Genomic DNA, 12,717 nt, shown 5'->3' on the forward strand with positions numbered 1-12,717 from the left:
ATATGTAGGTTTGAGTTTACTCATAATTTTCCAAGACATGCAGTCATCTCAGAATGTTCATGTAACTTTTAGTGTTTGACTTACAAATCCAGAAAGACCACCTTTGTGAGCAACAAAAAGGGTTTACACCTTCACAATCATCACAAAACTGTGAAGAAAACCTTTTCACTCCCAAGAGATGAAAAAGCATCAGCAATCCCGCACTCCTTTGTGTGCTTTTGAGGCTGGAAGTTGAAGTACATTTTAAAGGGAGGAGTATGAATCTCAGAAAATAATTTCCCACCTAATATCTAACTCCTTAATGTTTTTACAGGAATTCTGCCAATATTTTACATGCAGTGGTAATAGTGAAGCACTTAACATATTGTTGGCACCAGCCAGCAGTCAGAGGCAGCTCTCAATGGAAAGGATAAAAGACTGGAACAGCTCACACAATGAAATATGAAATAGATTCTCTGTCATATCCTGGTATCCCTACATCACTAGTACTCTACTATCATGCCTTGCCAAAACAAGAATATGTTCAAGAGTTTGCTTTCAAAAAGACAGTAGCATTGTAGTTCTTCCAGAAATAAATAATTTAAAAAAGAAGCAGTGCCAACAAATCACTGGAGAAAAAAATTACCACAATCAACATACTGAGCTATTCTTTACCTGCAGATTTGTTCAAACTTTGGATGAAACCAAGAAGTGTAAAAAAAACCCAATAAAAACAAAGTCTAAGGCAAAATTAACATTTAGATATGCTTTTGTAATATGAAATAAAAAACAAACTCGTGAGGAAGTTTTTCCTAGTGCAACAAAAAATAAATAGGCAGTTTAGGAGCAAACACAACTGAAGGCAATTCTAATACCGGTGAATGCTGAGTGGCTGCTGCAGAAAGTGCACTGAAATTTTGCTTCCCACTTACCCGTTATTGAAAGGTACAAACTGCAGGTTACACTGTATCAACAAAGAGCATTTAAGAAGAGAAAGGGAAAGAAAAGTTTAGAAAGTGAGTCTCCAAGAAGGTATCACCGAAGACTGGGTCAAACTACGTATCTGTCTGATGCTGTACTCTTGAGAATTCCTTCATTCCATGAGAAAGAATTGCATTTCAGTCATTAAAAAAGTAATCAAAATGTCTAATTTGTGACATGTATACAGTGTTGGCACTAGTTTAAGAGGCGGGGGGGGTTTAACTATTAGGTGGTTATCATAACACTACAGTAAGTAGGCACAATTGCAAGTGCCACACCATGTGTATGAATAATTTCAAAACGTGGTTCTTTGTATGAGCAGATGAGGATTCAGGTAATATATTCCATCCCAATTTCCAATTCATACTTGAACAGCTCTTACAAAAACACATATTAACTTGACTGTGCTGTGGTACATTGATAAAAGCTTTAAAAAATGCAGATGGAAAATTTAGTTTGTTAGCATGCCAAATCAGTGTCAAAACAAAGTCTCATGTCACTATTTTTGCATCCTTTTTGAGACAGGTAAATGGGCAAATGGCAGCATGGTGAAACAGAGCGTTCACCATGCAATAATAATGACAAGTAGTAAAGGAAAAATTAGACTGTCACCAGCATTTAATGTCATATGAAGTAATGGCATTTACTCCTTTAAGGAATGTAAGCATCAATTCCATTAGGGACAGTTTGCAGCCCTTTGTGGAGAAGGTAAATATTATTTTATGCATATCAGCTAGCACTCTAGTGGTATAGCAGTGCAAGATGGGATCTTCTCCAATTAAGTTCAGACATGCCTTTTACTGCACCGAGAAATTGGAAATCATTTATCCTGAGAGAAGCATTTAAAGTTCCAGTATAGTCACTAATGGTAGGTGCCTCTGGAGATCTCCAGAGGGAGATTTGGTCTACCTAATTTAGACAGGCAGATATAGGAGTATCTTCTGCCATGGCAAGATTTCCTAAAATGAGGAAGACTTTATTTAACCTGTAAATACAAGCTCCAAGTAATGTCTATTACTTTCAAAAGCAGTATTCTTTTGAGATTCTCTTCTGAAAGAAGAAACACACTGGAAAGACCAAGGTCCAATTGCCTGTAATCATAGCTCCAAAGTATCAAACTTACTTCATAAACTTAGTATTTGTACTTGCAGGAATGATGAATTAATCACGGTTTTAAATTATTGGAGAAGAAAGGAAAATAATTCCCATTACTATTTACACCACATGAAACTGACTTTGCTTATCTTGATTACCTATTAGAGTGATAGTTGCAGACTGCAGTACATAAAATAATATGCACTGAACCCATAATTTGCCTGCCAAGAAGATAAATGAATGAGAACAGTCCATCATTTAAAACTCTCAAAAGTACCAGTCTGTACAAGTAAGGAGTTTTACAAAAGAAGGTGACTTTTTCAAGCCATATTCAGCACTGACTGGTTCATTTCAGTTCCTGTAATTTCACTTTGTTGTTCTGAATATGAACCTGTGGAGTCCAGGGCACAGATTACAGGCATTGGGGTCCAACAGAATCAAAAACTTCTATTGATTTTTTGGTAAATCCGGTATTTACAGAAAAAGGAGGATTACTTTGTGAGCCTCTCACAAAGGAGAGCTGCCCAGAAACCACAGCCTGCTGAAAAGAGATATTGTCACTTATGCAGCCAGGGGTTGATTTCAGGAGTTTAAAGTTTTTAACAGGAGATAACCTGGAAAATACAGTTTAAACATTGGATATTTACATATTTTAAAGCAAATTCTTTGCTTGGGATTTTTATGCCTTTGTATAACCAACAGGAAAAAACTGAGGAGATGCTGAGAAATCTGTCTGTTTCTGTATGCAGGGCAGATTGGTCTTGATTTGTTTTCCTAAGTTAACATCAAATGTGAGCAGAAAAGGATCTCAAAAATATCTGCCCTTTTGCTATTTTCACCTTAAAAATGAATTAAAGTATATAGTTTGTAAATTTTAGAAATGATTGGTTTTGAAAAACTTCACTAATATGTTTTACTCCTACTAAATTAGCTATTTAAAATTTTGAAGTTCAGAAAGACAGCTTGGATAGCGTGTTAGGTTTAAGTATGACTCCGTCTGTCTCTGAGGCATCACCACAATCCATTAAGCTCCCCTTATTTTCTGCCCCATTGTAAGCTTAGTATGTGATTCATCTTTTTTCATATCACACAGGACAAAAAGGTGATCTTTTGTATTTCAATCTCTAACTTACACTCCTCATCTTTTTTTCCCAAGCAGTAAATGGTGAAAAAGAAAGCTTTTTTGTAGCTTCTTCAGCTGGGGAAAAGTAGTTATATGTCAGGTCTCTAAGGATTTTGATGCTCTCTTTATCCCTTGACCCTATTTTCATACTCAGAGCTACAAGGAAAGAAACTATCCCACAGAAAGAAAATATACTTGGAGGTTGGTAAGCATTTCAGTATGTAAATTGTATGTCCTTTTCCCCAAGATCCACTCAAGTCTTTAGGGACAAGGGCAAGTAAGCTCTCAAAATGAAATACTTTATAATGGAAATATTCTATTCCAGTCTTTTAGGTACTCACTCAAGGAGAAAACAACACAACTTCAAGTCTCTAGAGGAAACCAACAAAATAAACTACATAGAGCAGTTCTAATATAAAAGGAGGAAAGCACTCCTGATAGATGGAACTCACCAAGTAACATTTACAAAGTTTATCTTTGTATAGTATTTTGTAGTTATTAATTAAACCATGGCATCTCTTGCAGTGAAAATTGAATTGATTTTCCCCACCATTGTAGATGGCATTTTAATAAAGAAGAGAGACAAAAGCATGATGCTGATGCTGGAGGGATAAAAAAGTTATTTTTTTTAAGAAGGAAAGAATAATGATTGCCTTTGAACTTCAAATCTAATGCCACTTCTCCCAGAAAACAACACTACTGATGGAAAAGAAATTTTTCTGGTTTTTTTCTTTTTTCTGTTTCAGCACTCTTTGTTTTGTTGTCAGAGCAGAGTTATTGTTCACAATTAGAGATATAAGAACCAAGAGGTTTCACCATGAAGCTATCAGTAATATTTCAACTCCAGAAACCATGTGGAAAACTGTACTTAAAACCTGTCAAGAAGATGTAAAAGCAGAATTAAAGCAAGTCCTTGGATGGATATTAATGCACTAGGCAAGATGATATTTAATATCTCTAATTCTCTTGCTTGGGGAATGGGGTAGAGAAGGGCATTTGAGACAATAACAGTGAGAAGCTTCATGGCCTCCCTAAGTAGCCTCTCCTTTTACCAGTGCAGAGGAGAGGATACTGGGTTAAATGGGTCACTGACAAAAAATGCCTGTAGAACCTTTCTGGTCAGTGAGCCTTCAGATCAGAGTAAAAACTTGTATTTTTAAACTGAAATAACTGAAATACAGAGCTTTTTTTTTTTTTTTTTGTCAAAATAACCGTTGTCTTATTGTCTTCGACAGAATTATTTTTTTGTCCTCTAGTTCTGACTATCTGTGCATATAAATGAGGCATGTAACCACAGATACCTGTAATCCTGTAAACCTATTGCAATAATATAACTGTACAGAGCCACATTGGAATTGACTTCTTTGTAAGCCTTAAATTTAGTAAGTCACAGATATGCACATCAGGTAACTAACACCAACTCTCATTTAGCAGGCATGTGATTTTCATTCAAACTCCCTAGTTTTTTTATCTACCATCTAAACAAAAAACCTCACAGCAATACAAGTTAAGAAAGAACCTAGATTTAACAAAGAGGGAAGAGGGAAATTATGTCTTATTGTTTTGTAAACATATGCACTCAGTTAATATCCCTAAATCATCCTGTTGTTGCTTCTGTATGCTCACTGCAATGCCGAGCTGTGGTACTTGCAGGTACAGATGGCCCAGCTACCAGAGCCTCACTTCCTACACCTATCTGCCATATGCAAGCCTTTTAACTAAATCATTTTTAATAACCCAAGTGAGACACAGAGCAACTAGTGTTTTGCTGTGGATGTGCACTCGGCAGAAACTTGAATTAACCTTTATGGTGTGCAGTAAATTAATACTTTCATTACTAGAGTGGTAGTTAGAACTATACTGTATCCATAGGAAAAAGCTCCTTACCTGAATAACATGTTTCAGCTTGTCAATAATTTGACTTATTACAGGATCTGTTCCCTTCACTTTTACTTCTGGATTTGCAGACTGAGCTTTGATTCCACTGCCAACCACACGGTGCGTATAGCTAGTTTAATACAGAAACACACATAAAAATGGTTTAGTCACTTATTCTACTCTCAGAGAGTCATCTTCTAGTTTGTATTATCTCTCATGGCACCAGCATACCTCTTTAAGAAGATGCATTATTTTTGCGCACGTTTTTCTCAAAAAAGAAACACAAAAAATTATAATTACTACATTCCACGAAGTTCTGTTATTTATTAGCATTTTAAGTTTACTGCAAACTTTAATAAGGAAAGTTATCTACATTTTGTATCATGAAACATTCAGCCCTGTGCATGTCTTTTTGTGTGTGTGCAAAAAGACTGTGCTCCATTTTGATTTTGCTAAATACAACAACATGATGATTGCCTTAATGTGTGACATTTCAAGATCTTAAAACAAACTCTAGATTCCATACATGCTGTATGTTCAGAAATAATTCTGAAGATTTTTACTGTTTTTGTGAGTGCATGCACAGACAGAATATTTATTGAAAGATAACAGCCACATTAGGTATTAATTATTTAGCATTACATAAATTATATAAGTAAGAGGAGGCCAATATGTACTTGATATATAGATATATAAAAAGAGGTAAAAAACATATATAAGCTGATTCAAAAAAGAACTGCTTGAGTAAGTAGAACTTTGTTTATAATGCATCAAAATTCAAAATACAGAAAACAAACTAACCCCCGAGCAGGATTCTGCAGCTTATTAAAAAGCAATTCTTCATTCATCTTAGCATATTATAATACTTGTAATACTTGTAATGCTCAAGTTATGCAAGAAAAACTGAATATGTACCTTCTCATCACAGATACTGTACATTATGCAAATACTCTCCATATGCTATATTTTTTCAGTGTACTCTATAAGAGGATAGCTCTATAGCTCTCTTTCTCAAAAGTATTTTGCCAGCTGTTATGCTGTAAGGAAAAGAAAGGAAATACCCTTATCAGAGTAAAGAAATATCTAATTCCTGCCTGTTAGATCTGCCTATAAGCACAGACAACACTGCATATTTAAATTTTGCAGAATTTGTTTTATGAAAAACATTACAGGTCCTCTTAGCTCTGCAGAAAAGCTTGCATATATGCTAAACAATGAGTGCAATTCAGTAAAACAAGGTTGCCACATAATAACAATATTTTGTCCTTGATCTTTACTTAAATGTCATCCTAAATGAGATTTAGGATATTCCTGGGGAAGTGTACACACTGAATAAATGAATGGCTCATATTCTTGAGAAGGTGTTACTTTGATTTACAGAAGACATCTTTTTGTGCTGCCTTGTAGCAATGGAGCCATTTGCCAGCTTGAAGCGATGGGGAAAAGCTTTGTATGTAGGGGTGTGTACAAAATCCACATCTGCCTGCTAGTCTTGGGCCATTGTTTAATGCAGCAATTTGGGCTGGGTCAACAAACTTTCTGATAATTTTAAGTGTGAAAAAATTAAAGTTAAATTTGTTTAAAACCTTCAAAAAAATTCTTTGGCAGTCATTTGTATAAAACAAATATATAAATAAATAAGGAATTAATTCCAGCTGAACAATGCTGCATTGACCAGAAAAAACAACTGGTTTAACTCAACATACTAGTTTAATGCAACACCAAAATTTCTCTTCACACCATAACACTATTAAAAAATCTTGAAGGTTATGTCTATTCTTTTAATCCAGTGGTATTGTTCTGTTTCACAGCATGCAAAATCTGTGTTCTCACTTTCTGTCACTCAGAATTTTCCAATTAACACCTTTTTTTCAAATGCTGCAAACCCAACTATTGCACATTTTCCTGTGAACTGCATAACTGTGAAAAAGAATACCCTTTCTCTTTTCTTAATTCAATGATACTCATTTCTCTAACCATGCAAGAAGAAATAAATCATGCAGAAGCTGAAAGTTCCCTAGACTACAATTTTATTAGTTTCACTCACCTGAGAATTATTTGGCAATGACTCATTCAAGACTGACTATCATTTATTTTTCAGCTATTTCTACAATGCAATCAGAAGTCTTGCACAGCTGGTAGGACTGACTCCCTTCTTTCACACGAGAGAAAGTAGCTGGGATAATGCTGTCTTGAGGGTGGACCTGATATTAGGAGTTTCAATCATGTTCTCCAACCTCTTCAGAGTCAACATTCTCTAAATTCCTCTTCATCTTTTTTCAGTTGAGAGTGGGGAAGGGTAAGAAGCTGAAGCAGAGGTGATGTGCATTGAAACAGTGACAACTAGCACACTGGTGCTTGATAACACCACATCTTTAGATCTATTTGCATTAAACAAATATTTGTATCAATAGGTACTGGTAGTAACAACCTTGGTATTACTTTTTCTAATTTCCCTGAGCTGTTTAGCGTACTTCCCACCTTCTTTCTCACTACTGATCTTTCCCTCACCAACAGCTGGCATGATCCTTTCCAGGGCTTACAGAATGAATTTGTTATTTTCCCTGCTTTCTGCTGCCTGCAGGCTCCTTATCCTTCATTTTCTAACAGAACAGTACACCTTTCCACCTAAAGCCTTCCCAAATACTACCCCCAGACTCTTCAAACCTTACTCTGTGAAAACTGACACACTTCATCCCATTCTCCTGATGTTTTTGTCTGTTACAGGCTCTAGAAGATCCCAATTAACATACAAGTTTATGTCAATAGAGAAAATACCAATCCTTATATACCAACACTTTGGACCCAGTATTGTCCCATTATTGTATAATCACTACACATTCCACAGTGTTCTGGTTCATCAAGTTTACTTATATTTATCACATTCCCACCTTGACTCTTAAAGGAGTTAATATTTTTCTCCTTTAAAAAATCCTTATACTTTTGAAGTGATGAATTCAAGCTTTGAAATTATTTTACTCCTTTGAGAGTTTTTAATTTTACATTCCAAGACTTCAGTCTTGAAATTGATCCTCCAGATTCTGGATGTGAGTTCTCCCCCAGGATCATACCAGAAGTAACCACCACATATGAAAAATTAAGAGCTGGATTTCAAAAACTAAGATTCATTTAAATGGAACTTGATTTGGAAGAATATTTTGCCCAAAATATATTTGGTTTGCTTGAAAAAGCAAAGCCCAGGGGTGGCTGCAGGAGTGGCATCTGGGACAGGATGCCAGAAGCTTTCTCCAGAGCGGAGCCAATGCCAGCCAGCTCCAAGATGGGCCAAGCCCAAGCACGTCGGTGATGGTGGTAGTACTCCTGTGACAACAGATTTAAAATGGAGAAAAAACTGCTGAGCAAAAGGAGGTGGATGAGATGAATTGAGAACATGAGAGAAACAGCCCTGCAGACCCACATGGAGAGAAGTCTTTGCTGGAGCAGGTTTGCTGGGAGGTGACCCTTGGAAGAACCCACACTGGAGGAGCCTGTTCCTGATGTACTCCACCCTGTGGGGCAGCTTGTGAAGAACTGCAGCCTGTAAGAAGGACCCAAGTTTGAGAAGTTCATGGACAACTGACTTCCATGGGGTGAACTCTGTGCTGGAGCAGGGGAAGAGTGTGAGGAGGAAGGAGTGGTAGAGACAGTGTGTAATGAATGCCCAAATGTGAGTACACTCAGTGTATTGAAGTAAATTAACGTACAAGTTTGCATTTCTCTTGTTATTGGGAATCCTAACCCATATTAAATTTGCTTTTGCTGCAAGGTGATCCAGCTTTGACCAATTGACATTAAAAACTCTGATTTAACTTTGAGTTTCTTGTAATTATATGCTCTGAGAAGTCAGAAGGCAGATTGAAAACCTTTTTTCTTTCTTTGGGTGTATAATAAGGCATTGATAAAACCTTATGAAATGTTGCTTTATTAATTCTTATCATAAAAGTAAGATTATGAAAGTCAACATAGTTTTGTTTACTCTTTGTCTGCTTGAAATGGTATCTTTTGCCTACAAAATTATAAATTACTCATAAGTTGTTTCATGCTCCACGTAATTGTGTTTAATTAACAAATGTCTAAAAATCTAACATCTTCAAGTATTCTAATGTAAATTAAATGATCTGTCAAAGCTAAACAGGCTATTGGGAATCTGAGCATGGTACACAAAACTCCATCCCTGTAGACTCACATTTACATGCAAAATTTGTTTCCCTTTATTTGGGGGTGAGGAGAAATATAAAAATCTCAGTCTCTTGGTTTGAGAGACTTCATTCATTTTAAAGTTTTAATATGGCATTAATCACTTTCTGTTTCTCTAACTCCTAATGTACAAGTAATGGGAAAAATATTTTAAGGATCCCCAAAGAGGTAGTCTGACTTAAGCAAGTGTTGCTCAGATTTGAATCCTGGGGAAAAAAAATGACAAATTTCTTGCTAGAGAAATAATAGACCCGCCATCTGTGCTCATTTCTGTACAAGCCTGGTAATGTATCACATCACTTTAATAGGCAGACTTGGTCCCCAAGTACTATTCATTTTCATCAGCATTAGGAAAAAAAACCAAGAACTAATATATTTGTATTCTATAAACATGTTTTAAAATGATGAATAACAAGGTGCCTATTTTCTGAGCTCAATATATGAATATTCATATAAATTACCTATTACTCTCTATTTTATTTATGAATACAATTGGTGGGGTTTACTTTTGATTCTCTCAAGATCTCTGATAAAAGAGAAAATCATGCTTTATTTGCTATCACCAATTTCTTGGTACATGCAGTTAGAAAAGCTATAAGAAGTAATAAATACATCAATTCTTGCATGATTCAGCCATTTTGGACATGTGCTTCAGGAAGATCTGTACATATATATCCCTCCAGCACAAAATAATCTGTATTACATATCTTGTGATGACAACTAATACATCACGTTTATGGTCAACAACTGATTATTATTTTCCTTTTCAAGCTACTTTTAGGCACTTTGACCATGATTCAAGTGGGAGATTAAAGTAATTAAAGGTGTACTGACAGAAAAGTTATTGTGCAGAACATTCCTACGTGCACTGGCAGTCAAGCCTCTCCCAAGAGACCTGGTGATATTCTACATTTTAGCAAGTATAGCTGGTCACTCCATCCTGATGTATCTCTTTCAACTGCTACCATCACCACCTGTCACAGCTTTCTTCTGGTCACCAGTGGTGTTCCTTAGGAATCAGTACTGGGGTTTGTCCTGTTGAACACCTTTATCAATATTTTGGAGAAGTGGCTCAAATACAGCCTCAGTCAGTTCACAGATGACACCAAAGTAGGTGGGAGTGTTGATCTGCTGGAAGAGGGTAGGAAGGCTCTGCAGAGAGATCTGGAAAGATTCAAACAATGGGCTGAGGACAATGGCATGAGGTTCAGCCAGGCCAAGTGCTGAGTCCTTCACTTGGTTGACATCAGCCTCATGCAGCACCGTAGGCTCAAGGAAGCATGGCTGGAGAGCTGATCATCAGAAAGGAATTTGGGGTGCTGGCTGATGCATGCTCCACCCCATGAGCTTAACATGAGCCAGCCTGTGCCCAGGTGGCCAAACACTGATTGTCCCTCTGTACTCTGCATTGGTGAGGCCTCACCTCAAATCCTATGTTCAGTTTTGGGCAGTCACATCAAAAAGGACATTGAGGCACTGGAACATATTCCGAAATGGGAAACAAAGCTTATGAAGTGTCTGGAAAACATGTCTTATAAAGAGCTGCTGGGGAAATTGGGCCTGTTTAGTCTGGAGGAGACTTGGAGGGAACCTCATTGCTCTCTACAACTACCTGAAAGGAGGCTGCAGTGAGAGTTTCTTCTGCCATGTCTCAAGTGAAAGAGGAAATGGCCTTAAGATGTGACAGAAAAGTTCAGATTAGATATAAAAAAAGCCCAAATTAGATATAAAAAAAGCCCACTCACTGAAAGAGTGCTTTGGCATTGGAATAAGTTGCCCAGGGAGGTGGTAGAGCCATCACCTCTGAAAGTATTTGATAAGAGTCTGGGGGATATGGTTTATGGTGATAATGCTGCTATTTTGATGGTGGGACTAGACGATCTTAAAGGTCTCTTCCAACCTTGATTATGATTCTGTGTGATTCTTGTGTTTTTCAGTGCTTGGGACAACTGCCACTATCAAGAACTACTCAGGAATCTCTGCATTAAGTGATCAAGTTACAGGGTCATGAAATTGAGATGACTGTTCTGGTTGTGAAAGGCTTACACGGGGCTACATTGCCTTACCCCTGAAATGCTGGTGTGTGTCAGGTAGTCACACAGCTGCTGTAGGATGTTCAGTGGGGCCAGAGCTGCTGCAGCTGTACAGAGACACTGCCTGACAAAGCTTGTTTTGTTAATCACTTTGTGGCAATAGAATTCTCATCTTCATTTGTGATATTTCATCTCAAATGGGATCTTACTGCAGTAATCTTCGTGACAGTAAACAGAAAACAACCACAAACTCCTCATCTGGTAACAATGGAGAAGTCTCTCTCCATCCACCTAATTTTCTGCATCTGAAACTAATTTGGTGTAAATGATGCAATGCTGGCTTTCATCTGCTTGAAGTAAGCAGTGAAATGCTAAGAACTGTTTTTAAAGTAAGTATTTGCTTCTACTGGGTTCTTTGAGAAGATACAGATGATGAGAATATATGCTCAAGAGACCAAATAACTTTTAAAATAGTATATTTATTATCTGCCCTGTTTTCATATCTTTTAACTGCCATTAATACCGTAACCAAGCTGCAATTTCTGCAGAATGATCTCTCCTTCGTGAAATGGATTTTCTTTTTTTATCCAGTAGTTTTTAAAAAGGTAAGCCTTCATGTACTGGCCTTGTTAAGGGATTTGTTTTGTTCAGCTTCTCACATTAATTAAATTCTAAATTACTTCAGAACTTAGCTTGTTGGCACTTACAAGTTTCGAGCAAGCACCTGTATTTATATAGTCTCGCTGTGTTTAAGAATGGTAAAATACCACAGTGTGCCCACTACATTTTGTTTTATTTCAGACATGGGATATGATTTTTAATGACTTAGCTTGCTTGCTTTATGATTGCTGATAATTACTGGTTTACACCTGCTATTGTTAGCATCTTCATCATGGCTGGGCATTTCAAAATTCTGGGTAATGTTAATTGAGAAATTAACAATTACCTGAATACAAGTAAAAAATAAACATATGCTGCAACAAATGAGTAAGAGTGTTCAGTGGTGTAAATTTTAATCACCAAAGACGAACAAATCAAAGAATCACTGCAATAATAAATACTACTTGGAACTTAGACAGATATGCTGGCTATATTTTAGTGTTTCATAGTTTTTTAAGAGTATATATTGCAAAATTAGCTTCAGAAAGTTTGTAAAAAATATCTTAACACCTAGCTATCAGAGACAGTACTTGTAGTTACTATAGGGCAGATCCCATTTCCCCTAGGTATTTTCAATACATTTTAATTGATAAGAATTTCAGTAAAATAAAATATAAAATAAAATGTATTTGAATTTTTCAATGTTTTCAGACCTGCAATTTAGTATATATTTAAAAAAAAAACATTGCATATACACTTGTTAAACACGAAGAGTGGGAAAAAACAGAGTAAAGTTGTACCACTGTTTGTGCTTCAGAAAAACAATATGCT

At 36.4% G+C, this 12,717-nt stretch overlaps 1 protein-coding gene across 14 annotated transcripts in view; it reads right to left on the minus strand.

Annotated features, from left to right (window-relative positions):
- The window catches only part of GPC5 (glypican 5), a 602,268-nt gene that overhangs the window by 396,712 nt on the left and 192,839 nt on the right, over positions 1 to 12,717 (minus strand). For all 14 annotated transcript variants that reach the window (XM_071430982.1, XM_071430983.1, XM_071430986.1 and 11 more), the window contains exon 6: positions 5,066 to 5,186. In XM_071430982.1, coding sequence (XP_071287083.1) covers positions 5,066 to 5,186 — 121 coding nt within the window. The remainder of the gene's footprint in view (positions 1 to 5,065; positions 5,187 to 12,717) is intronic.

Source organism: Agelaius tricolor, unplaced genomic scaffold, assembly GCF_023055355.1.
Source record: "Agelaius tricolor isolate 1412-34295 unplaced genomic scaffold, bAgeTri1.0.p SCAF_7, whole genome shotgun sequence".
Lineage (NCBI taxonomy): Eukaryota > Metazoa > Chordata > Aves > Passeriformes > Icteridae > Agelaius > Agelaius tricolor.